At 48.9% G+C, this 25989-nt stretch overlaps 1 protein-coding gene across 1 annotated transcript in view; it reads left to right on the top strand.

Moving 5' to 3' along the window:
• Xxylt1 (xyloside xylosyltransferase 1) overlaps nucleotides 1-25989 on the top strand; it is a 147190-nt gene that overhangs the window by 20347 nt on the left and 100854 nt on the right. The window contains exon 2 of the mRNA XM_015993311.3: nucleotides 12913-13060. Coding sequence (XP_015848797.2) covers nucleotides 12913-13060 — 148 coding nt within the window. The remainder of the gene's footprint in view (nucleotides 1-12912; nucleotides 13061-25989) is intronic.

Raw genomic sequence — 25989 nt, 5'->3', positions numbered from 1 at the left:
AGCTCCATCCAGGCGGAGTTCAGTTGTGATGTGGGGGAAATGATGCTCTCAAACATGTTTCCAGATGCTGACATGTCCTGCCATTCCGAAGAAAAACACAGCCATAGGTAAATCCCACCTCTTCCAGCCTCTCCTTGAGGGTCTCCCATCCCAGATGAGAAGTTGGGTGCTTTGTAGAATTTACTTTTACTTTCATTTTCATCTCACATATATGTATACATGATATATACTTATTATGTGTGCTGGTCAGGTTTTTTTTTTTTTTTGTCAACTTGACACAAGTTAGTTATTTGGGAAAAAGGAATTTCAGTAGAGATAATGCCTATCCTATTGGTCTGTAGGCGAGTCAGTGGGGGCATTTTCTTGATTAAATTGATGTGGAAGTGTAGCTGGAAGTTTTCTTGTGTCCCACCTGGGCCCTGTGGTTGGGACAAATCTCTCCCACCTACGACTCGCAGCCGCTTGGACCCAAATAGACACACACAGGCTCATATTAATTTTAACTGCTTAGCCATTAGCTCAGTCTTATTATTGACTAGCCCTTACACTTAAACTCAGCCCATTTCTGTTAATCTATTTGTCGCCACATGTTCTGTGGCTTTACCTTGTGCCATTACATGCTGCTCCCTAGACAGCAGGCTGGAGTCTTCTGGCCCAGACTTCTTCCCAGAATTCTCCTTGTCTGCTTATCCCACCTATATTTCCTGCCTGGCTACTGGCCAATTAGCATTTTCTTTATCAACCAATCAGAGCAACACATTCACAGCATACAGAGTGATATCATCCATCACTTCCCCTTTTCTTCCTATTTAAAAGGAAGGTTTTAACGTCAACATAGTAAAATTACATATAATAGAACAGTGATCAAGCAAGAGTTACAGTTACAATCTAGTCTATTTGTATTTTGTAAAATTAAAGAAAATACTCTATCCTATATTTGTAAGTCTAAAGTTTCATATCTAAGTTATCTTTTATCATAACTAAGGAAAATTATAACTATCTAGTCTTCAACTACATCAAGGACCTCAGAAGGATATAATATTATCTAAGTAAACAGGAAGAGCATTGTGAGCAACTTCCAAAAATCTATAATGACAGAGACACTGACGGCCTGGACAGTCACCCAAAGCTCTTCTGCAATGTTGGGGCATCCATCTTCAGCCCACAGGCCTAGAGTCTCTCAGTCACTTCTCTCTGTGTCCTATAGAATGTCGGGCAGTTTCCTCTGCAAAGCAGGAACCTGAAGGACCATTTTGCCTTGCAAAGTTCAGTGGTCACCTTCCTATGGGTCCTACATGTCTAGTTTATACAACAACTCGGGGGCACTTTTTTGCCCAGTGGCTAACTTTTGCCACAAAAAAAGCAAACTCTATAATGAGTTTCTTCAATGCCCATTATCTTCTCTGAAGTAAATTGGTGCTGCCAGGAGCAGACATGTCTCAATGTCCAGAAAGTCAAAGTTCTTAAAACATTTTAAATGGCATATTCTGTAGGTCTTTGAAGTGTTTGAAGATTACCCACCTAATTGAATTATATCTATGTATACCTAGAAAACTTAACATGACTGTAAGTTTGACTATCATAGAAGACTAATTATTAATATGTATTTCTTAATTATTCATTACAATTTCAAATGAGCAGTACAAACATAATACCTTAAGCAAGAGTAAAAATACATATAGTATAACAAAATTAACTTTAAATTTGCATCAGTAAATTAAAATCTATACCACTGTAAAACGTTTTAAGCAAGTTGCTCTTTAAAATTGGTTCAACAATCCACTCTTTTATCCTATCATATCTATCCTATATTTCCATATCATATCCCCCTTTCTTCTTTTAGAATGTTATTGACTATGACCAATAACAATTTGTGGGCTGGAGCAATGGCTCAGAGGTTAAGAGCACTGGCTGTTTTTCCAGTCCTGAGTTCAATTCCCAGCAACCACATGGTGACTCACAACCATCTGTAATGGGATCTGGTGCCCTCTTCTGGCATGCAGGCAGAACACTGTATACATAATAAATAAATCTTAAAAAAAAAAAAAAAAAAAAAAAAACTGAAAAAAACCAATTTGTAACCAACAACCTAAACAAAGACAAGCATCCATAATCCATTTTTTTGGAATGTGGGCATAGTTTTCTAGGCTAATAGAGGGCGCTGGATTCCTATGGGGGTCCTGAGAAAACTAAGAATTATGGTCAAGTCTTTTTTTTTTTTTTTTTTTTTTTTTTTTTTGGTTTTTCGAGACAGGGTTTCTCTGTGTAGCTTTGTGCCTTTTCCTGGAACTCACAGGGTAGTCCAGGCTGGCCTTGAACTCACAGAGATCCGCCTGCCTCTGCCTCCCGAGTGCTGGGATTAAAGGCGTGTGCCACCACTGCCCGGCTATGGTCAAGTCTTGACTGGAGTAGTCTGAACCAGTTGCCTTGAAACCGTTCTGGATGTTGGATCATCTGGGCCATGGTGTCATCGGAGACCTTTCAGGGTGTTTTGGCTAGTCAAACCATATTAGTCTGGAAGCAATCCACAGGTTCTCATCTTCTGTGGAAACAAAAGCAGAACCTCTTTTCCAAAGCAACATGTCCTTAGACATAGATTTTGAAATCAAGATATCTTTAAAATATACATATTGATTTAATTCAGCAGCTTTTACAATCAAATGTCTTTCTGCAGTTAAAAATCCCAAAGACAACACAATCCAGATCCTCTGTGTATTATCCATCTTTTTAACGTGGCTTATTTTTATTCTACCTTTACTATCTCTTTAAAGACTTTATTTTTTTTAATTATTTCTTTATATAACTGTCTATATTCATTTTCTTCTCTCTCCCAAGCCTATGTACATTTTTACACACACTGCAAACCATTTAAAGTCTTGTTCCATCTGAATCTGCCTTATTGTGAATCTATTGCTTTAAATTGCAGCATTACTAGGACTGAAATGGCAGCTTTGGCTGCTGGCTTCACCCACCTCAGCTTCCCGACATGGTGGTGATACATTTACTGCCAGCTCTGGGAACCAGGCTCACCACCAACTCTGGGAAGCAGTGGGTCTATGCTTCCATCTAGCAGCGTGTAGCCCAGAAACCTTTTTTTTTTTTTTTTTCTGTACTAGCAAAAGCTAAATCTGTCACTGATGCAATGCACTGTGTGGCTTGGAGACGCCACTGTATACTGCGGTGGAAATCTGCCATGCTTCACTCAAGCCCACACACCATTGTGAACCTGTCATACTGTCTGAATCCAGAGGGTTGAGGTGGTAGTGTTACATTGTTGGCCTCCCCTTTAAGGTGTGAGCTGTAAACCCTCCCCTTTAAGATGTGAGCTGTGAACCCTCCCCTTTAAGATGTGAGCTGTGAACCCTCCCTTTTAAGGTGTGAGCTGTGAACCCTCCCCTTTAAGGTGTGAGCTGTGAGCCCTCCCCTTTGAGGTGTGAGCTGTGAACCCTCCCCTTTAAGGTGTGAGCTATGAACCCTCCCCTTTAAGGTGTGAGCTGTGAACCCTCCCCTTTAAGGTGTGAGCTGTGAACCCTCCCCTTTAAGGTGTGAGCTGTGAACCCTCCCCTTTGAGGTGTGAGCTATGAACCCTCCCCTTTGAGGCGTGAGCTGTGAACCCTCCCCTTTGAGGCGTGAGCTGTGAACCCTCCCCTTTGAGGTGTGAGCTGTGAACCCTCCCCTTTGAGGCGTGAGCTGTGAACCCTCCCCTTTGAGGTGTGAGCTGTGAACCCTCCCCTTTCAGGTGTGAGCTGTGAACCCTCCCCTTTGAGGTGTGAGCTGTGAACCCTCCCCTTTGAGGTGTGAGCTGTGAACCCTCCCCTTTGAGGTGTGAGCTGTGAACCCTCCCCTTTGAGGTGTGAGCTGTGAACCCTCCCCTTTCAGGTGTGAGCTGTGAACCCTCCCCTTTGAGGTGTGAGCTGTGAACCCTCCCCTTTGAGGTGTGAGCTGTGAACCCTCCCCTTTGAGGTGTGAGCTGTGAACCCTCCCCTTTGAGGTGTGAGCTGTGAACCCTCCCCTTTGAGGTGTGAGCTGTGAACCCTCCCCTTTAAGGTGTGAGCTGTGAACCCTCCCCTTTGAGGTGTGAGCTGTGAACCCTCCCCTTTGAGGTGTGAGCTGTGAACCCTCCCCTTTAAGATGGGAGCTGTGAACCCTCCCCTTTCAGGTGTGAGCTGTGAACCCTTTTGCTTTGTGTCTCCATAGCTTGTAAATTTATGATCTCACCCAGTTACTGGCTCATCCTTGTCACATAGGATGTCCTAGAGTGAATACATGGTGTGAAACTTCTTGCCTCCCTGAAAAAAATATAAAACTCAGATATTTTCCTTTTTTAGAGAATTTTCCTGAAGACTCTTCTCCTGGTCTGCCTGTGCCATCCTGCCCAACACGACTGTCACGTGATTGCCATCCCTCTTAATCAAGTTCCCTTTTAGATTTTAAGGGAGAACCTTCCTTTCCTTTAAGGTCCCATCATATCGTCTCTGATCGAATGGACTGCCTTTTTTTTTTTTTTTTTTTTTAAAATACTCTCCCATCTGAAGGCCTGATGATGGCTTCTCTGATCACAAGGCTCTCTCCTGGTGAAGCTCATATCTGAAGAGTAACTTCATGCCAGCTCCCTTCCTGAACCGACCACCGAAGTCTGACCACACCAACAATGGCTGGTGTGACACACCGTGTCCATGTCACCCCCTTTGATCTTGTCGTTACATTAGCCACAGGCTGCTAGGAAGGAGCCTTCAGAGACCAGCCGGCCTGGGTGGGGACCTGGCTTGACAGAGGCAGTGATCTAGGGCTCCCCACGACTGCCGTCTCCTCCCTGAACCACAGAGCACCTGTGCTCAGCTAACTGGACTGCTTTCCCAAAGCCTGAGGGATGTGCTCAGAGGCCAGCGGCATTGGCGAAGGCAGATTTATAGTGACAGAGGAAAGCTTGGGGTTGCAGCCAGCCCTGGAGACAAGGGGATGGATTCTGCTCTTCTTGATCGGTGTGCAACCGCATCCATTTTTCTGCTCTCAACAACGTAACAGCCAGTATTGACTGGGGGCTTTGTGTGCCAGGCACTGACAAGGAGCCTGGTTTCTCGGTGAAGGGAAGAAGTAGACAGACAGACAGACAGACAGACAGAGTGTCCTGACCTAGTGGAGCTTACAGTCTGTGGAGAACGAAGATTTAAAGTGACTAAAGCTGTCCACACTGTTACCTGAGAGAAGTGGCGTAGGGTTAGGTTTCATTTCACGACTGTTCGACAGAAAGCAGATGAATGAGCTGTCCAGTATGCAGGCAGGTCAGGAGTGGGCAGGCAGAGGAGCCCCACTGAGAGGTGGTATTGGGCAGAGGGCAGGATCTGAGCTTGCAGCTAGGTGCAGGGTGCTGGCACTGGTCAGCAGCCTATACCCGCTCCTCACATGCAATGGTTTCTGGGCCTCCTTGGCACCGTGGCCATTGGCTCTGGATGCTTTAGTGTTTGACGGTTACCTCCCTGCAGCATGATTTCTAGAGTTGCGTTTGTCTGTGTGTGGCACCAGGCAGAGAGGCTCCGCTGCCACCTTCCTTCTCAAGGTGACTGGGGTCTCTGTACCAGGATCATGTGGGGTGGTATATAAGTGAATTCCCCAGCCTCATCCCAGATCCTGATTCGACTCTCTGGGGTCAGTGCACATGGTTTCTAAGCTAGCCAGGCCCCTGGTGAGAGCCCGTGCCCACTGAAGCTGAAGACTCTTCAGGGCAGCACTCGGAGCTGTCAGCTTCGTTGGAGACATATGGTTCCCTGGTGGTGGTTTGACTTTCAGTTACCCATCATCCCCAAGACCCATCTCTTTTTGGGTTATAGTTCTCCTTGCCCTTGTCAAAAAGGGGGGGAGGTTCTGAGTGTGGGGATAAAACCTGCTAAAAGGTTGGTTCTCTCCCAGGACTTCCTGGGAATGGCCGATGGTGCAGAAGTACGAGGAGAAACGGGTGCGGGGGCAGACAGGTGTGTGTCCTGACTGGACCACACCGTGAGGGCCGGGACAGGGCTCGCACTCTTGAACTGCGAGGGAGGGAAGCAGGCCCTGAGAACAGCTCTTTGAGGTGCCTTTAGAAATTAGATGAGTGGGCTCTGATTCTCTCCAGCCGCCTGCACCTCTGTCAGGCCGAGTTACGTTCATGGAGGAAATCTTGCAGAAGTGGTAAAAGTCACATGGGGGTTCGGGTGTGTGTGTGTGTGTGTGTGTGTGTGTGTGTGTGTGTCACGGTGTGCTTCATTTCTTTTCTCGTAAAATCTATTCACTGTTACCTTCTCCATTTACAGCTAACAAAGGCAGGCCTTGGTTCTCTCCTCCCAGGGGCCTTTGTGTCCAAAGTTAAAGTTATTGGAGAGGGCCGCATATAGCTGTGCGTGACGGACGGTGTTGGGGGACTCGTTAGAGAGTAAAGACGGGGAGGTCAGGGATCTGCTCTCTCCAGCTGTCACTCACACAGCCATCGCTCCCTGGTCCAGGCAGACACACCTCTGATAGGATTTTAGAAATAACTTCTAAGAACCAGGCCCAGTCACCCTGAAGCAGCTCACAGGTCGGATATAAGATTTACCAGACAGCATCCTGACCAGTAGGCGGGACTAGAACAGAGCTGCCATTTTCTTGGGTTTTCCGGGAGCACGTCCTGCGTGGCCGCTGTTGTGTCTTGGGGTGTCAGGGTGTCTCTCCTGTCTGGACTCAGGATTTCTGCCCGTTCCTTTGCTCATTCTTCCTCACAATGTCAGCAGATTCTCAGCATTTACCGAGCCCCTGTGTACGTGATGTGCTTTGCTGACCGGAGCAGGGAACAGCAGACTGACCGACAGGGTCCCCTTCACAGTCCCTGTAGCCTGGCCGGGAGCGGCGGGGTGGGAATAAATGACTGAACATGTAAAAAATGGACGTGTCAGGTGGCGATAGGTGTTCTGGAGAAAACGAGGCTGCTAGTTCTGTGGCCGGAGCAGATTGTGTGCATGTGATGCGAAAATGTGTGTGGTGCATCTGTGTTATTGGGGTGCGGGCTCTTAGCTACATTTTGTGGTGAAGAAGAGATCTCAGCATCATATACTTTGATACCTAAATGAAAAGATCCGAAGGAGGTGGCCTGCAGAGACTCTGAGGTATGCAGGTGCTTGCTCTGTCTGTGGGACTGGAGGAGTTGGTTAGCACATTTTTCTTCCCACGTAGAAATAAGCCAATCAATGAGGTCTGTTTTTTCTTCAGAAAATCATTTTTCCTCCAGCTCTTGTTGGAATCGACTACTGAGCTCTCGAAGATTAGTCATGCATTTGGGGAACTGGCTAGCCCTGGGTGGTGGGTATTGTGGGGACACCAGCCTGTGTTGGGGCCCCCTTCCCCTACCCACAACCCTCAGGGGGAGTCATTCTGTTGTGCTATTCCCCCATTTGTTCTGAAGAGTGTCCCGGAGGATAATGGGGGACCTGCCCTCCCCATCCCATCTCCCGTCTCCCCCCCCCCGCCCCCCCCCCGCCCCCAACATAACCATCTTCACCAGAAACAGTTGTGACTACTTGCGGGTGACCCTCAAAACCAGGCCTTATAAGAGGAGGGAGTGGGGAGGGCCACTGGACTCTTGCCAAGACTCAGCCACTCACTGGCATCCCCCGCCCCCCCAGCTGTAGGTAATTCTGCCCCCGTTGCTCATGGTTTGGGGAAGTGTTAGTCCATTTAGTGTGGAAGGCTGGCTGAAAGGGGGCTCCATTCACGCAGCTGTGGGAAGTCTTCGCACTAGCTCTGGGAGACGCGGCTGCTTTGGGGTCACCCATGCTCCTTTAGGTAGCTGCTCACCGTGTCCTGTCAGGAGGCACAGTGAATGCCTGGTTCAGCAAGCTGGGCTTGGGCGGATCTTCACTTTGGTCTATTGTGGGTGCCCTGCTTGGGGTGAGTAGGCGTTCACATCTCTTCAGGAAAGGTTAACGGTCAGAGGGAAAGCAGCTTCTCTTTGGGAATGTGTCCAGTGCCTGTCACCAGGAAAGACCTACCTGTCTGCTTCATGTCATCCCAGGTGGCCTTCTGGGAAAGGGAAGGCTGTCAGCAGGGACTGGCCGGGAGAAAGATTATTTCCCGCTGTGGAGTCCGTATCCCATAGTGGCTTTTCCTGATCCATTAAGACTCCTTTAGGACAGTGTTTAATGTACCTGGGGTGGGGTTGATTCTCTCTGTCTCTCTGTCTCTGTCTCTCTGTCTCTCTCTGTCTCTCTCTGTCTCTCTCTGTCTCTCTGTCTCTCTCTCTCTCTCTCTCTCTCTCTCTCTCTCTCTCTCTCTCTCTCTCGTGTGTGTGTGTGTGTGTGTGTGTGTGTGTGTGTGAGAGAGAGAGAGAGAGAGAGAGAGAGACAGACAGACAGACAGACAGACAGACATGGGCATATGCACACGTGTGTGTGGGTGTGTGGAAGCCTAGGGTTGGTGTCAGGTATCCCCGTCAGTCAGCTCACCTTACTTTTAGACAGGGTTTCTCACTGAACCTAGACTCACTGATTTGACTGAACTGATGGTCCCAGGGAGCCCCCTTTGTTCAGCAGTACAGCCTGGGCTGGGCCTGGCCCAGGGAAGCTCAGTGGGTAGGCTGAGCATACAGGATGGGATCTGTCACTTCTTCAGCCTGTCTAGGACACTGAAGGGCCGGGTAGCTGCGGTTCCTGCCTACGGTGTCTTGGGTCTGGTATCTGGAGATTCCTGCATGAAAAAGCATTCTAGCTGTGCTGAAAGCGGCGGTGACGTCATCTGTGCTTACCAAGCACCGCTTTGGGCCTTATCAGAGGCCGGGGGAGCGTCTGCCAGGACTCCCGTTCTCTGGACATGTTAGCGTGGTGGAGTATTTTGCCGGGGTAGTCAAGCGCCTAGAGCATTCTGCCATTGACTCTAGGACTGTGATTTACTAGTGATGCCTCCGTCTCTTGAGTCTCTGGAAGAACTGACTCCACATCACCGGAGAGATTCCAGACCAGATTGGGGCCTGTGACGTGGTAATGTTGTGGGATTGTGTTGCCTAGTTTTGTCAACTTAACACAAACCTAGACATACCGGGGAAGAAGGAATCTCCACTGAGGAGTGCCTCCATCCTGTGGACCGGTGGGCATGTCTGCGGGAGAATTTTCATGATTGCTAGTTGATAGGGAGGGCCTGGCCCACTGTGAAATGTGCATGTGAGTCTGGGCTGTGAGAGATGTAGCTGAGCAGCCCAAGGCTAGCAAGCCAGAACGGAGCTTTCGTCTGTGGCTGCTGTTTCAAGCTCCTGTCCTGAGTTCCTGCCCGGCATCTATCCTTGATGGTGGGCTGTGACCTGTAAGATGAAATGAACCCTTTCCTCCCCGAGTCACTTTGGTCACGTGCTCCTCACTGCTACAAGGTGCAGACTAGGGCAGTGTTGTTTGCTTGTCCCCGTGGGTGGCCAGTTCTGGTGATGGCAGAGTCTAGCTGCTGCTGCAGCATCCTCCCCATGCTGGATATGAACCCTCTGGACAGTGGCGACATGCCCGTCATTCCCGCGGGGGATGGTTGCTGTCTCTGCACCAGGCTCGGTTGTGGTATCATTGCTCTTCCCCTAGTTTGTGGATAACCTCCTCCCATGCTGCCTCTGGCTGACTGGCCCTGCCATCTGCCCGCTCTTCTGGCAGCCTCAGGGTTTCCTGGAAACCACGTCTTCCTGTGCCCAGGGCCGGCTCATTACCTACCTCCTGGGCTCGAGCCGAGTCTGGCTCCCAGTGGGTTTGTCAGTCAATAAATGAGTTTTCCTCATTTGAGCTAAGGGCTTGGGATGCTTTAGGTCCTCGGGGAGTGTTTCCAGGAGCTGTGGCCCGGCTCCTCTGGCCCTCTGTGCCAGTGAGAGTGTCTGCTCCTGCCTGGCACAGGATCAGCTGTGGCGGCTGTGCTGGCTTTCAAGGCTGGAAGTGATAAGAATGTGATTTTCTTATGTGGTAGAGTGAGGCCAGACACCCCCTGCCCCGGAACACCATCCTTTCTGAGTCCTTTTCCTAGAGCCCCTACGGTCACAGTGTTTTCTTTATACATACTTCATTCTGAACAACAAGCTCTTGGAGGACTCTTAGTCTAAGAATTCTTTGTCTTTACTGAATTTAGATTTGTGTCTCTTAACGTAATTCATTAAAGATAAAAGGAGGCAAAGGGACTTAACACAGATTAGTCATTATTCCCGGTAGGTAGATGGACGACTGAGTAGTTATTGTTGTGAGATATTGTTAGGAACAAACCCTTGAAGTATCACCGAGAAGAGGAAATTAGTGAGTGGCCACGGTGTCTGATACGGCTGGCTAGAAAGCCGCCTGCCTGGCTGCTGTGCGTGTGGTAAGTCGTGGGCAGGGCCACTTCCAGCAGCTTCTTCAGGAGCTCAGACTGGGCTCCGTCCTGCACACCAGAAGTGGTACACTCTGGGGACTCGGTCAGTGTCCCCGCATTGCTGTTGAGTCATGTGATGGACTTGAGGGAGAAGCTTTTAGGCTGAGTGTGGGTAATGTTCTGTAATTAATAGGGTTTGAAGTTTTCAAATGTGTGTATGTAAATAAAGTGACACAAGTTGCCAGTGGTGACCCGACGTTTGTCGTCTGCCGCCTCCCTGTGAACCACAGGCTTGCACTGGCAGAAGCCGCGTTCTGACCCTCGCTGGCTGACCCACCGCCTTCAGTAGCCAGCACGTGACACCCCCGGTCCCCTAGGCTCTGTGGCAGTTTTTCCTTAGCGCTTGAGGTGGGGCTTTGCAGCCCTCAGCCGGGCACTGGGGCCTGCACTGGACCGACCGGGTGCTCCATGGTGTCCAGGCTGATGCTGTCTGAGGAGGACTGGGCGTTTTGATTCACAGTTGGTGTCTGTGGCTAGCTTCCTGCTGTATGAGTATATCCATGGAATATATTCATTTTCCTTTAAGTAGATTTATTATCTGAAATATTCATTGGAGCGGGCTAAGCAGTCCAGCTCTTGGAACAAATGTACTGCGTCCAGCGTGTCCTTATAAATCTATTAATGCCGATGGGATACAGTCGTTGCCTTGGAAGCTTCAGTGATAGGAGGCTGGTGGGGGGTAAATGGGCTGCGACAGTTCTTTGCCTCTCTGCACTTGGCTGTGGCTGAGGCAGGCCCTGCCCACATCCCGTGTATATTCCCCTAACACACACACACACACACACACACACACACACACACACACACACACACACCCCACAGGCCTGTTCCCGTTCCTTTTCCTCTTTGGTGAATGTGGAGCTGTCTGCTTCTTGAGAGTCCTCTTTCAGCATCTTGCCTGACTCAGCCCCCAGTGATGACTTGGAGGTGTAGGGAGGGTATGCTGGGAAAGCTGCCCATGACTGATGGATAACTGATCTGTGGGGAGAGATTCAGGGGACTGGGCACAGGCTGAGGCAGGCTGCGAGGCTGAGAGGGGAGAGCAGCTGAGCAGCCCTGAGTGGGGAGCTTGTCCCCAGGAACCCTAGTGGTCACCACAAGGGTAAATGTTGCCATCCTGTGTCACCCACGAAGAGCCTGAGGCTCTTGCCCCAGTGTGGTTCCTTCAGGGGGCAAGCCTGTGTCAGCGGCCTGGCCTGAATGTGGCCAGCTGTTAGAGGGCAAGAAACGCTCAGAGCCAGTGAAGCCCCATGTGAAATGGGGTGCAGGAGGAGCCTGGAGCATCATGGGAGGTGAGAAAGCTGGGAGGAGACTGGGAGACGGAGTGCCACACACGGGGTGGGGGTGGGGGCGGAAGAGCAATGGAGGTTTATAAGGACACAGGACATACAGGGGCGGCTGTGAGGGTGGTGGATCAGTTTTGCTCAGTTGTGAGGGGTGGGGGTGGGGGGGCGGCAGCGCTAAGAGCTGCCGCTGTTGCAGGCCTTGCTGGGGATTTGGACCCGAGGCAAGGGAACTTTGGAGGTTTTGAAGCTAAGAAGAGAGATACAAATCTGTGTAACTGGAAAATGACGGAGGTGCAACAGGGGATGTTCTGAGGGGATGAAGTCAACCATGCAGGGAAGCCACAGGGCAGCAGCGCCAGAGGCTACAGGGAGGTGTGGGAGAGAGATGTAATATGGGATTAGAGTTGAGAAATAGCAAGAGCTGGCCTAGCTGAGAGACCAGAGAAAAAGAATGGCCGGAAAAGGAATGAAGGCAAACATCACCTTGGAAGGAAAACATCAAGAAATCTTAACAAAGCTTTTACAGTCAGCTGCAGGATTTAAAGTTGAACGGATCCGACTTTAGGGAGCAAAAAGATGTGATGAACTAAATTGGGTTTCTTGCTGGTCTGAGACAGGGTCCTGTTCTGTAGCACAGGCTGGCCTTGAACTTGGAGTAATCCTTCTGCCTCAGCCTCTTGAGTGCTAGAACTCTTAGGAGTGAGCTGTCATCCTGGCTGAACTAAGCTCAGTCGTGTTTTAAAAGTTGAAAGAGACTGAGCACAGAAGTAAACCTGAACGGAAGGAATACAGTTTAGAGGGAGTAAGAAATCTTAGAATTCTAGACAAAAGCAGAACCACTGGGGGGGGACCAGCGATGCAGGGCTGGGCACATGACCAGAGGCTCCGAAAGCTGGGCAGAGCCTTGGGCAGTGGGGACGGGAAATAGGCATGGAGTCAGCGCTTTGAGAGTGTCTCAGTGCCCTCTCCTGACCTGTCTCCTGATGGCGTGGCCGCTATCCACACCCGGGAGCTGGGCCCCGCCCGCCCTCCCCTGTACAGTTCCTGACCTGTCCCTGTCCTGTCCTCGACAGTGTCCCTGTCATAGCCAGCCCCTGAGCTGCCTGGACCCCCTCGTCATTGCCCTCCCCCACCCCCTTAGCTCCTCAGAGATCTTGGCTCCACCCTGTGTCTGCCTCCTGGGCTCAGGTGTGTTCTGATGTCTAGAACTCAGCCGATTGGCTAACTCTTGGGGTTTTCCTGCTCCCCGCTCCAGGTCATCTTCCATGATGTTGCTGTGCTGACAGACAAGCTCTTCCCCATCGTGGAGGCCATGCAGAAGCACTTCAGTGCTGGCTCGGGGACCTACTACAGCGACTCCATCTTCTTCCTCTCAGTTGCCATGCACCAGATCATGCCCAAAGGTAACCTGACTGCCGGGCACTGGCCCTGGGGTGGCAGACTCTGTATGCACTTCTGGGCTCAGTATGGCTGGTGCCCTGTTTGTGAGGAAGGCAGCGGCTCAGGGCCCTCCTTAGAGCCAGGTGCAGCTCTGTCCACTTGCTAGATCTCCTAGTCCTGTGGATGACACATAAACCCAGACGCTGTCGTCTACCCACAGCTCATGCAGTCACTCAGGTGGACCTGTGATTGACACATAAATTCAGACACTGTCGTTTACCTACAGTTCATACAGTCACTCAAGTGGTCCTGTGATTGACACATAAACCCAGACACTGTCGTCCACCTACAGCTCATACAGTCACTCAAGTGGCAGAGCTAGAGTTTGAAGTCATTCCATCTGATTTCGAGTCCTGCCTCTCCAGATAGCTTTGTCCCTTCCGGTGACCCATGTGAGAGCTCTCTGGGAATGCCCGGGGCAGGTGTAGCTCCTGTTCCCTTAGAGTCCAAGACTGGGTGCTGGCCGCTGCTCTGCCGCCAGCCGTGGACATGACTTTGGCTAAGGCACTTGGTGTTGCTAGGTCTGTTTCCCCACCTGTGACATGAGGGCCTGAACCGGTCAGGGCGCTGCTTCAGCCTACCCTCTCAGATGCCGGGCCTGTAGGGACGCTCCACTGTGGGTCATTCTCTCCCCATCCCACGTCTCTTGACGTGACCCTGGTCCACTCCGAGAAGCTGTCCATCACTAGACCACCGTCTGCCGTGTGCTAGACTTTGGAGTAAGCGTCTGTCTGATCACAGGGTTCTGTGGCTGGGCAGGTGTGCAGCAGGCACCTCAATGGGCCGGAAGTGCCTGGCCAGTGTGCCGTCCTGCAGCTGTGACTGGCTGTGACAACAGAGGACGTCAGGTTAGGAGGAAGCATGCTCTCCTTGCTGAGTCCCCTTCCTCTGTCCACCAGCAGGTCCCTGCGCTCTAGGTCATTTTGTGTTTCGGGGTACCCAGTGTTGGGGAAAATGCAGCTCCTTTGGTTTTCAGGGAAGGGAAGGTGCCTGTTGCCCCAGCTCCCCAGCTACGTGGGAAGGCAGGCGGGCAGTGAACCCCAGAGGATGCTGCTAGTGTCCCTTCCCCTGGCTTTTCAAAGGAGACAGGCAGAGGAGTGCTAAGCCCCGCCCCCAGCTCTGCCGAGGGTCATGTCTACTGCAGAAAGCTGTGGCCGGGGCTTTGCTAGAAACCTGGTGTGGGATGTAGGCCATCTGAGCTCTTCATGGCAGCTCAGGACCTTCAGGCACCTGCAGGAAGTGGAAGGAGCTCTTTGAGCCCAAATTTCTTTAGCCAAATGTTAGCGCGAATCTTTCAGAGATTTCTTCTTGCATATGCCCAAGATCTCCTTTTAGGAAGAGTCACTGGGTGTGACTAAGTCTCTGGTCAGAAAGCCAGTGAGCAGTGCTGAGACTCCTGCGGTGTCTGGGTCGTGTTCTGCCAGGAAGTTGGCTGCTGCAAGAAATGGGGCCATGTTGCCACGGTCTGGGCCAGCTGAGCAGGTTGTCTGGAGTCCCTGTGATGTCTGAAGGGGTGCTGTTTTCAGACGTCGCGAACGCTGTCCTAGGTCGGTTCTTTATTGCTGTTCTTTGTGTTTCTGTGTTCATCATAGACTTTACTGCTGTGCCCTGGCTCATGGCTTTGTTCCTGTGTGACTGCTGTGTTCTGCCATTGTGGTTGTTTAGTTTATTTCTGGGGAAAGTGAGAAGGGGTGTGTGGGGCCTGGGAGGCAGGGGTTAGCCTGTGCTCCCAGAGCCATGTGTTCGGACTTGGTGATTGGAGTTCCCAAGATGCTAGCTAAGTCTCTATGAACTGTCCGCCTACCTGTTGGTTTGTAGCGTAAAGGTCCCCCGCATACCTAGAGAACTGAAAAATATGTGCATTTTCCCCTTGGGCTGGCCTAACGAGGTCCTCGTGTGTACTAGGCAAGTGCTCTACCACTTGCGTTACACCTTTCTCTTCTCTTCCAATTGGAAAGTAAGATTCATTTATAAAATAGCTGAGAAGGATAAGAAAATAGAAAAAGGTTTGTTTTTATACCACATGGTATCAGCATGGCTAATTCCTGCTATTTTCTAATATTTCCCTGAGACAGCATTTTAAAGATTTGGGCGAGATTTGTGGTTAGATTGGGGGTTAGATTTGTGTTCAGGGCCTCTGAGCCTTCTGGATGCGTCCAGATGGAAACGGAGCTTTAGTTCAGCTAGAGCACAAGCAGGCGATGGATGGGTCAGCAAAGCCGTCGGTGGTCACCTCCCCAGGCCGTGTGTAATTCCAGTCTTTGCAGGCTTCCTTCGGTGGCTCTGTAACCAGCTGAGGCTTGGTCCACTGTGTACTTCCCTGTCCTGCTGGCCCACCGCTTACTGCTGGCTTTTTCATAGTAGAAATCAGACCGTGGCAGACGTCCACATGCAGAAGGTGATCTTCTCTCCTTAGGACTGTTTCCACAAGGCTGATGTCTAAGCCAAAGGCGATCCTTCCAAAGGTGGGTGTGTCAGTCCCCAGGTGTGTCAGCCCCCAGTGCCCCAGGTGTGCGGCTCGGCAGCTGTGCGGACTCCAGTCAGCCGTCTCCCACTTGACGGAAGAAACCTCCAGCCTGTGTTCTACCTCGTCGACCTGCACAATCCCAGGAAGCTCCTGGGTCCTGCCCTCACCCCCTCCTCCGCGGTCACCCTCCAGAACAGCCTGGCAGGGAGAGGGATGGGGAGGCAGGCCCAGGTTCCATGCATAACTGTCCCCTGGAAGCAGTGTCAGGAAAACCACATCTGCAGAGAGGTGCCCCAGGAAAAAAGGGAGGTTAGGCCAGGTGTGGCAGGCTGGCTTTGATTTTTCTCAGCCCTTGGTTTTCTTTTGCTTGCTCACGGGCTCACATGTGGCTAGCTGGCCCGTCCTGCTGCTCACACTTGCTGTCCCTCCGTGGACCTGTGGCCACTCTCCGCTCCTCGCTCATCCTCAGGGCTTTGCTCTCTTTCTGCCCATGGTGTTACTTTTGTCACCGTTGAAAGCATCTTATGCAATAACAGATAAAATCTGTGCCTAGCTGGAGCTGCAGGGAGCGAAGGGACAGCCCCTGTGGGCTCACTAGTGTCCCTGTCCCATGTGACCCGGCTCCAGGGAGCCATCGGCTTGGCATAGTGACGTACCAGGGAAAGCAGCTCTTGCAGGCTGAGCTCGGATGTGTGATTTGTGGACTAGCAAGGTTCCCCTGGTCAGGGCAGGCGGATACCTGACAGTGAGAGCCTCTGTATGATCCCCAGGAACCCTTCCTGGTCTAACATGTCCCCTTGGGAGGCACTCCTGTCCTGGGGCAGCCACTGTCACTTGCCTTTACCAAGGGGGTGCTGCTGCTTGGTCGCCGAGGCCCAGCCACTCTGCTGGGTCAGGGAGTCTTGCCAGACGGCTGCCTGGGCTCAGGTTGAGCGGGGCAAGTGGCGTGGTGTAGCAGCCGGGGCGGATGGCACGAAGATCTGCCCGTTCTGGGGGTTTCAGAAGAGAATGAGTGAGGCATTCTGCAGGAAGGCTTCGTGGAGGAGGTGGCACTTGAGGCGAACCTTGTAGGGTGTTTTTTTTACCTCATGGTAGTGATAGTGGGTTGGGAAGGCTAGGGGTTGTTTGGGAAATGTGCGTACTGTCCATGTCGAAGAAAGCGTCAGGCTGCCTGCTGGACAGTAGCGAGGTTGGGGAGGAGACCTGGGAGGGAGGGTGGTGAAGGACGGGCTGGCTGTGAGGGGCCTTGGCCCTGGGTGAGGGAGAGAGCCTTTACAGCGTTCTTGATAAGGAGGGTTCCAAATGGCTTTGTGCATCAGGAAAGCTGACCCTTCCTCAAGGTACAGGTGGTGGCATCTAGTTACACACCTTTCTGTGTGTCTGTGGCTGGGCACTGTGGGACCTGGCGAGACCCAGTGGGGCCTGTCTGGCCTCAGCAGCCGACCTGCTAGAGAGTGTATACACATGGGTGCATGGCTTCTTTATGAGCACCTGTGTATGCATGGAGAAGGAGGCAAGCAGCCCTGAACCCTGACAGCCCCAGTATGTAGTCTCTGTTGCCACAGATCCCAGGCTTGGAGCGCTTTTGCACTGTCTGCCTTGGGAACGTTTATACACTTTTTTTCCCAGACAAGGTCTTATTCTCTATAGACAAAGCTGGCCTTGAACTCAGAGAGATCTGATTGCCTCTGCCTCCTGAGTGCTGGGATTAAAGGCATGTGCCAATGCTTCCAGCCTCACTTGTAGTTTTTAAGTGCTCTGTATTAGTCAGGGTCTCTAGAGGAACAGAACTTATAGAATGAAAATATATATAATATATAATTAATAATATGGGATTTATCAGAATGATTTACAGGCTGAGGTCCAGCTAGTACAACAATGGCTGTCTACCAATGGAAGGTTCCAGAACCCAATAGTTGTCTAGTTCATGAGGCTGGATGGCCCAGCTGGTCTTCAGTGTACACTGGAATCCTGAAGAAGTAGGCTCTAATGCCAGTGAGGGAATGGACTTGCCAGCAAGAGTGACAGGAAGCAGGCAAAGAGAGAGCGAGCTTCCCTCTTCCTGTCCTTTATACAGGCTGACAGCAGAAGTGTGGCCCTCTAAAGGGGGTCTCCCGACTTCAGAGATCTGGGATTGTTGTGCCCAGATCTCAGGGACCCCAAAAGACACCACAGAGACTGAATCCCATATGTAAAAGCAAAGAGCCTTTATTTCAAGCTCAGAGCTTGGACTCTGTCAGATGCAGCCGTGAGAGCAGAGAGCCCCAAGCTGAGGCAGGGTGGGGTTTTGATCATAGCAGAGGTTGGGGTGAGGGGATTTCCAGGGTTCAGGACGCTGATTGGCTGACATGTTTGGAGTGTCAGGTATTTCCCCTTAGATGCAGGCCCTTCTGGGTGGGGTCAGCTCATGGCTTTTCCTGGATCCTGGTGTTGCCTGCTAGTGAGCCTGGTGCAGTGTCCCTTAGAGTCATCGGGGTGTGATCTCTGGGCCTTTCTGCTCCTGGGGGTGCCTGACACGGATCCCCATTAGCCACTCCAGATTTTCTGTTCCCTCCTTGTGACCCCTCTCTCCCCCGGTCCCTCTCTGCCTCTGTCCCTGGTCTCCTGATCCATTTTGCCTCATTGGGAGTGTGTTAAACTGCTCTCCCCCAGGTAGTGAGCTGTGCTGGGCCTCTTGGCAGTAACCTATGTGGAATATAGTTTGCTCTATTTTCTTTTCTTTTTGGATCTCTCTCTCTCCCTCCCTCTCTCTCTCTCTCCCCCCCCCCTCCCCGTCCAAATGGAAGCTCCACCGGGAACAACCCAGATATAGAGTAGGCATCCAGTAGGTATTTGCCAACTAAGTTATAAAATAAATAAACTTCCATTAGGTGTACATTGTGAATTACTTGGTTGTGGCACCAACGCATTGCCTTGACTGTCTTCTGAGCCCTTGTAGATTCATCTGGATATGCTGGCAGCCAATGCAGATTCTGGGCGGCTCTTGCAGGTGGGGAACAGCCAGAGTTTGAATTTCTCAGAAAACCATTCCATGAGACCCCACTAGAGGACATACCCTAGACTCTGGGTTCTGGTGGAGCTGGGGAGCCCCCGACTGCCAGTGTTAAGCATGGCGTGAGGGAGGACATTCTCATATGGAAGACAGCAAAGGAAAAAACAGACACTGGGCACTAGCCTAAATGAAAACACGTGTGTCCTGAACAAAGGTTGTGAACATGTGTCCACTGATTCCAGGGAAGGCTGTTTCTGGCAGCTGCTCTGGAGCAAATTAGGGCATTTGGTGCCACTTACTCTGATGGGGGACAGCTGAGCAGATTTTTCATAAATACTAAAAATAGTAATGTGGTTCAGACCTCTTCTTATTAATTTAAGGCTGGAAGCTGATTCTCAGCTGATGGAAACCGTGGCCATGTTGGCTGAATAGTGGCATCTTGCCTTTAGTTACTCCATAGGCTTCTATGTTTGAATTTTTCAAGGTTCCAGCTGGCTTGTATTAGTGCCTCGAGGTTAACCAGCTGGTGTTGTGTGCAAGGTACTGAGGCCAGTGTTGGCTGCCCTTGGGGTGGGGAAGGGGAGAACCCAAGTGAGGGGTGGTTACAGCAAGCGCTCACAGGAACTGCCTCTGCCTTGTCTGCACTTTGGAGGAAGCTAGGGACGAATTGACCAGACACTGTCAGTTCAGTCAGTAGTCTGAGGGAGAGCTTTGAGGGGGGGTGGGTGGGGAGGGGCAGGTGTCAGGCTTTGAAGGCTGGGGTCAAGGCTGAGAGATGGTAGAGCAGGCCTTTGAAGGCATGGTGCTGGATGGGCAGCCTGGGCTTCAGCCCAGATGGCATCTGGTGCCTCTTCAAATTGTAAGAAACATCAAAAAATAATCTTTTCTAGTACATACTATAAAACTTGTGTTTAGGACAAGGAGTTAAGATATTTTTATCTCCCCCACCTTATAAGATTTGCAGATGTGTTTATCCTCCCCACCCAGGAATTCAGTGGTCCAGGGCATCCCCTTTCCCATCCCACTTCATGTCTGACATGCCGGTTCTTCTTAGACCACCCAACTGATTGTGAGGTCAGACCCAGCCAATGTGGAAGAGGTGGCCACCCCCTTCCTTGGAATGCAAACCACTTGGTTTGTAAAATCATGTCCTGCCTCCATGTGCTTGCTCTTCAGGCACACCATCCTAAAGAAGAGTGGAGTCTGTGTGTCCAGACGCTTCAGTTGGGGTGGTGATCTTTCTCTGTGATCCCAAACTTACTTCTGACAAGACAGTGTTGTGTAGCAGGAATCTTAAAAGTTCTTATTAATAAAATCAAACCCGAGGCCAGTTATTGGGGTCAATGCTGGTAGATCAGAGAGACAGAACAAGCCACAGCTATCTCACCTTGCCAATTCCTCAGCTGGTCCTGTTTCCTCAGACTGGAAGCTTCTGTGTCCTCATCCCAATGGCTCTCAGCTGAACTGTGTTGCTCCAAAGCCTGAATGCTTAACCAGCCACATGCTTAACCAGCCAAATGCTTAACCAGCCAAAATCTTCTAGTTTCTAGTCCTCATGCCTTATATATCTTTGTTTTCTACCACCACTCCCTGGGATTAAAGGCTGGCTTTCTGGGATTAAAGGCGTGTGTCACCAAGCTTGGCTATTTCCAATGTGGCCTTGAACTCACAGAGATCCAGAGGGATTTCTATCTCTGGAATGCTAGGATTAAAGGCGTGTGCTATCACTGCCTAACTAGTGGCTTGTCTGTTCTCTGACCCCAGGTAAGTTTATTAAGGTACACAATATTTTGGGGAACACAATACCACCACAGTGTTGAGCTCCAATCTGCCCAGTGTGGTCACCACATACCACTGGAATTGTTTGCTCTATATTTTCTCTTTGTCTCTGTACAGTTTGGATGTCTGGGTCTCTAAAGAGAATGTAGGCAGAGTTTTCTGTGTCCTGGCAGCTGTTTCCAAATAACCGCACAGTAATTTACTAATTATAAATGCTTGGCTGATAGCTTCTGCTTGTTACTAACTAGCTCTTACAACTTAAACTAACCCATTTTTTTTTTTATCTATCTTCTGCCATGTGGTGGTACCTTCTATCAGCACAGCATGTCCATCTCTTCCTTGCCCTGTGTCTCCTGGTGACTCCTCAGACTCTGCCTTTCTTCCTCCCAGTATTTTCTCTGCCCTGAAAATCCTGCCTACCTATCGGCCAATCAGCTTTTTATTAACAATGAGAGCAATACATTTTTACAGTGTACCCGAAGGCCACAGCATTTCTCCCTTTTTGTCTAAATAAAAAAGGAAGGTTTTAACTTTAACATAGTAAAATTATATACTACAAAACCAATTATCAAGTAAGAATTACAGTTACAGTATCTAGTCTGCAGGAGGCCATGGGAGTATACAGCAGGTGACAACTAGTATTTAACTGATCGACCCACCAGACCCACCTGATGGGGAGCCCCACCTGGCAAGGCCATGGAGTCACTGACTATAAATGACTGGTTGTTTCTGTCTGTAAATTTTCCCATGTGCCACTTCATTTTTCCCCCTAATAACAGCTATGGGTATTTTCTCTACTGCTTGTGTGTTTATCACAAGAATATATTCCATCTTTGGGCACACATACTTCTGTGGATGGTCAGGAAGATGATTTCTGCTTAAGCTGTATAATTCTAATAATATTAGAATATTTTTCATAATTGTTACAGGAAAGTAATAGTATTTTCAGTCACAAAGACAGCTAATTTTAGACTTCAGAACATATTCAAAGCAAACGTTGCCCCTGGAGACGATTACAGAAGGATAAATTCCCAGGTGTTGTTTATCACTGATTCAAGGTCAGGCTTGATGAACTCTGGTAGACATAACTCCCTGCAGTAGTTGACTTTTTGCATATAGTCCCAGCCTCAGTTTATGTTACAGGCTCAAAGTTCAGCCAACTGTTTACTTTCTGTCTGGGAACCCTCACCAACTTAGAGCTATGTGCACAGCCAAGTGTTACTCACTGACCAGTCAATGTGACCTACCTAGCCTGAGAGAAACTGTGACTTATGTGTTATGAGAATGGGTCAGACCCTAAAAATGTAACATGTAATTTGTTCAAAGTTGGGCAGAGAGAAGAAGAGGTGTGGGAGTGTGTGTGTGTGTGTGTGTGTGTGTCTGTGTGTGTGTGTGTGTGTGTGTGTGTGTGTGTGTGCGCGTGCGCATGAGAGCTGCTGTGAAAAGAGCTGTACCGTGTGAGTGTATATTAGAGTGTGTGTGAGTGTGCAGAAGGAGTAATGTGAGAGTGAATGGATGAGTAAAGAGTGAATAAATGATGTAATAACATGTGAAGGAATGTAGCAGAGCAGAGAGAAGAGATGTGTCTAGAAGAGAAGTGGAGCTATGTAAAAAAGCAATGTATCTGATGTATCTGCAAAGAGGTATGTAGTTGTGTGGAGAATATGTGTGGAATGTAACTTGATGGTGTGGAGAATGTAACAAGGTGGAATGTATCTAGGAGAGAGATTTTCAGAGAATGAGACTTTTTAAGATGAAGTAAAAGAGAAAGTTAGTATCAGAAAGTGTGTATGTTTCCTTATTTACCCCTCAGATAGAAAAAGTGTAGCCCTTGACCCATCTGTGGATTTTTTTACATACCCTGGAGGTGGCCTTGGAGCAGGCTCTACAAAGGCCATCAATACCAGTCCATTTGTATTTGGCAAATTTAGAGAAAATACTCTATTATTTATCTTGTCTTTGTGAGTCTAAAGTTTTATACCTAATTTATCTTTTTATCATAACTAAGGAAAACTTTAAGTTTAATTATTTAGTCTTTAATTCCCTCAAAGACCCCAGAAGGGTGAAATGTTACCTAATGACAGGGACATCTGGCTGCCTGGACAGTCACCCAAGGTTCTTCTGTAATGTTGGGACATCCAACTTTGGCCTACTATATCAGACAGATGTTTTTTAAGAAACAGAATTTTTGAAGGACTGTCCTACCTTGTCTTGGCAAAGTTTGGCAGTCACTTTCCTTCGCATCCTGATGGTCCAGTTTGGACAGTATAGTGTCAGCAATTGAAGCAAGGGCAGTTTCTTTGCCCAGATGACTGGCTTTTGCCATAAACATAGCAAACTCCATATGGAGTTTCTTCGATGCCCATCATCTTCTTTGAAGTGAATTGGTGCTGCCAGGAGCAGACATGTCTCACTGTCAAGAAAAGTCTCAGGTTATTAAACATATTAAATGCCATATTCTGCAGGTCTTTGAAGTGTTTGAAGACCATCTTTCTATCTAAATATATCTGTGTATGATCTTGAAAAACATATCTAACATGACTGTAAGTTTGATTGTTATAAAAAGTTTGACTATTATAGATGACGATTAACTATTTCTTAATTATACGTTATATTTTTAAATGAGCTGTATAAGCACAGTACCCCAAACAAGGGTAGAAACATACATGCAGTATAACAAAATTAACTTTAAATTTGTATCAATAAACCAAAATCTATACCAATGTAAAATATTTTGAGGTTAATAGTTGTTTTTTGGATTAAAGTAGATCAATAATCTCCCCCCCCCCACACACACACACACTTCCTATATCAGGAGAGTGTTGTACAGTGTGGACCCTCAGCTCCTCTTGTCTGGCCCATTTGTCCTTCAGTCTTGTTTCTTCCTGCCCCTCCCACATTCATCGTGGTCTCTATCCTTTTAGGGTAGCTTCTTAAGACATAGTAACCTGTACACTTTGCTGTCCCACTTTCCAGGCTGGCTCATCCTTTTCTTTTGGCCTGGTCCCCTCCTGTCTGCCACGCCCACCTCTTGACCATGTCTCTGCCTGCCTGCCTGCCTAGTACCTTCCGGGAGAGAGCCCCTGGGAGGCATGTTAGCCCTGAGAGGTAAAGAAAATGTCTTTGCTACGGCACTGAGTTGGGGAGTTAGGCATAAAACTGATGGTAAGTGAGGGCACAGTGAAGCCACCAAACTGGACCGCTCCCTGGGTGGGAAGAGTAGTTTGTTGGGGACCAAACTGCCCAGGCTGTTCTCTCTCAGGGGATGGGGCAGAGAAAAGCAAAATGGCAGAAAGGCGAGCAGATTTTATACGGCAGTCAGCAGTGGGAGTGTGAGCTGATGTGGGCTCTTGGGATTGACCAGGAACTAGAGGCTCTTGTCCGAGGCAGTTGACCTCTGCAGGTGAATTAAGAGAGGTCCAGATAGCCAGAAACCCGCCCTTAGGCTTCTTCGGTTTATGCCCAGCCAGAGTCCTTCCTGTTTAGGACATTGTCACCAGCACTGCCATTTGGGGGGCCACTTTGGACATAAACATGGGGTCTGGACAACAATTTTTAGTGGTGGCCTTCCTCAGGTGCCGTGCATTGTTTTCTGAGACAAGCTCTCACTAGGCCCTGAGGTTTACTATTTAGACCAGACTTAGCTGGCCAGTGAGAGTCTCCTGTCTTTGCCTCTGCAGTGCTGGAGTTACAACTCTGCCACTGTGTCTGACTTTTTAATTAATCAGCTCATTAATTCAAAATTTTATGTGTATGATTCTTTGCCAGCATGTATGTCTGTGTACCACATTCATGCTGAGGAGGCCAGAATGAGGTTTCAGATCCCCTGGAACTGGAGGTACAGACAGCTGTGAGCTGCCATGTGGGTTTGGGGAATTGAACCACAAGCCTCTGGAAGAGCAGCCAGTGCTCTTAACCACCAAGTCCTCTCAGTAACCCCATGCCTGGCTTTTTTTTTTTTTTTTTAAGGTGTTGATAACCCTTTATTTTTTACCATGTTGTGCATTTTTTACATTTATGAATAGCACATGCATGTGGGCACATGCATGCCACTGTGCTTGTATGGAGGCTAAATGGACAATTTGTAAATCAGTTTTCTCCTTTTTATCATATGGATCCCGGAGATCAAAGTCAGGTCCACCAGCTGGGTGGCAAGCGCCATTACCTGCTGAGCCACCCTACCAGTCCATTATGCACATTTTCTTACTATTTTAAGAGAAAGTCTGTGTAGCCCTGGCTGGCCTGGAACTCGAAAGGTCCACCAGCCTCAGCCTAGGATTAAAGGTGTACATTACCACAGCAAGTCTATTTTGCACTTAAAAGTCTAAAGACTAGATGTTTTCAGTAACGTTCAGTTTCCCCAGCATATGCACAGTGCAGTACAGTAAAGAAACTGCACAAACCTAACAGACTTATAAATAGCAACGTTCTGGTCTAGAACCACTGCCATCTCTCTTAACCCAGGGGTCAGATATATATATATATGAATGATATTACTGCCATGTTTTGTCGGGATATTAACAATTTCACTTCCTAAGTGGTTTTAAGAGTTTTTTTCCTATGAATTTTAACACAACTTTAAACCATGTCCTTTCACTAACTCTTCTTTGTCGCACACCGGCAGCCTCTTTACCATATAGGAAGACTAGGTACTGTGTATTTGGACTTGTCTATCTTCTGTATACACGATATATCACAAAATAAGACGCACAAATAAGAGGGACAATGGCTAATCTTGCATTACCAAACTTACATTAGTATTAGGCTATGGTGATATTTTATTTGTATTCAAATGTTATTTGTATGTTAATAAATAAAGTTGCCGGAGGGTCAGAGCTATTAGCAAGCCATAGGAAAAGGGCAGTGGTGGCATATGCTTGTAATCCCAGCACTTGGTAGGCAGAGCTAGGTAAGTCTCTGTGTGTTCAGGGATACAGCCAGTATTGGATACACATGCCTTTAATCTAAATACCAATCAATAGAAAACCTGGAGGTCTATACAGACAGGCCGTGACGAGGTGGTCATGTGGTTGGGTTTACAACCAATGAGAAGGCAGAACAGAAACACTATAAAAAGACAGACACACAGGAAGTATCTCTGGTTCAGAGAGGTAGGACCACTGCAGAAGGAAGGGTAAGGTTTTAGCTCTTAGCTCTGACCTCTTGACTTTCTTCTTTGCATTGGTTCTGTGTTTCTTATTTAATAAGACGGTTGGTTACATCTACAAATGGCGCCCAATGTGTTGGGAAGAGTTTCCACCTAAAACCTGAGAAAAAATTCTAAAACGGAGCTAAAAACAGCTTCCTAATTATCTCTCTCAAATGAGTGGCAGCTTGCCGGTTTGAGCTACTGGTGTGTTCCTAGCATGTACGCTCGATCTGCCGTATGGCGGGAATGAGGCCTCTGCAAGTGGTACATTAAGCTGCGTGGTGGATTTAGCCTTTGCTAGAACAAAACAAAAAAAGAGGTTTCTGGGTTATACGCTGCTTGGATAAAAGCATAGACCCACAATAGCTCCCAGAGCTGGCGGTAAAGGCACCACAGCCTTGTTGGGAAGCTGAGGTGGGTGGAGCCAGCAGCCATAGTGCCATTTCAGCTTACAAATGCTGCAGTTTAAAGCAATAGATTCACAATAAGACAGATTCAGCTGGGA

This window comes from Peromyscus maniculatus, chromosome 12 (genome assembly GCF_049852395.1).
Source record: "Peromyscus maniculatus bairdii isolate BWxNUB_F1_BW_parent chromosome 12, HU_Pman_BW_mat_3.1, whole genome shotgun sequence".
Taxonomy (NCBI): domain Eukaryota; kingdom Metazoa; phylum Chordata; class Mammalia; order Rodentia; family Cricetidae; genus Peromyscus; species Peromyscus maniculatus.
The sequence above is the reverse complement of the archived record's forward strand: the minus strand, read 5'-3'. Positions and strand labels throughout refer to the sequence as shown.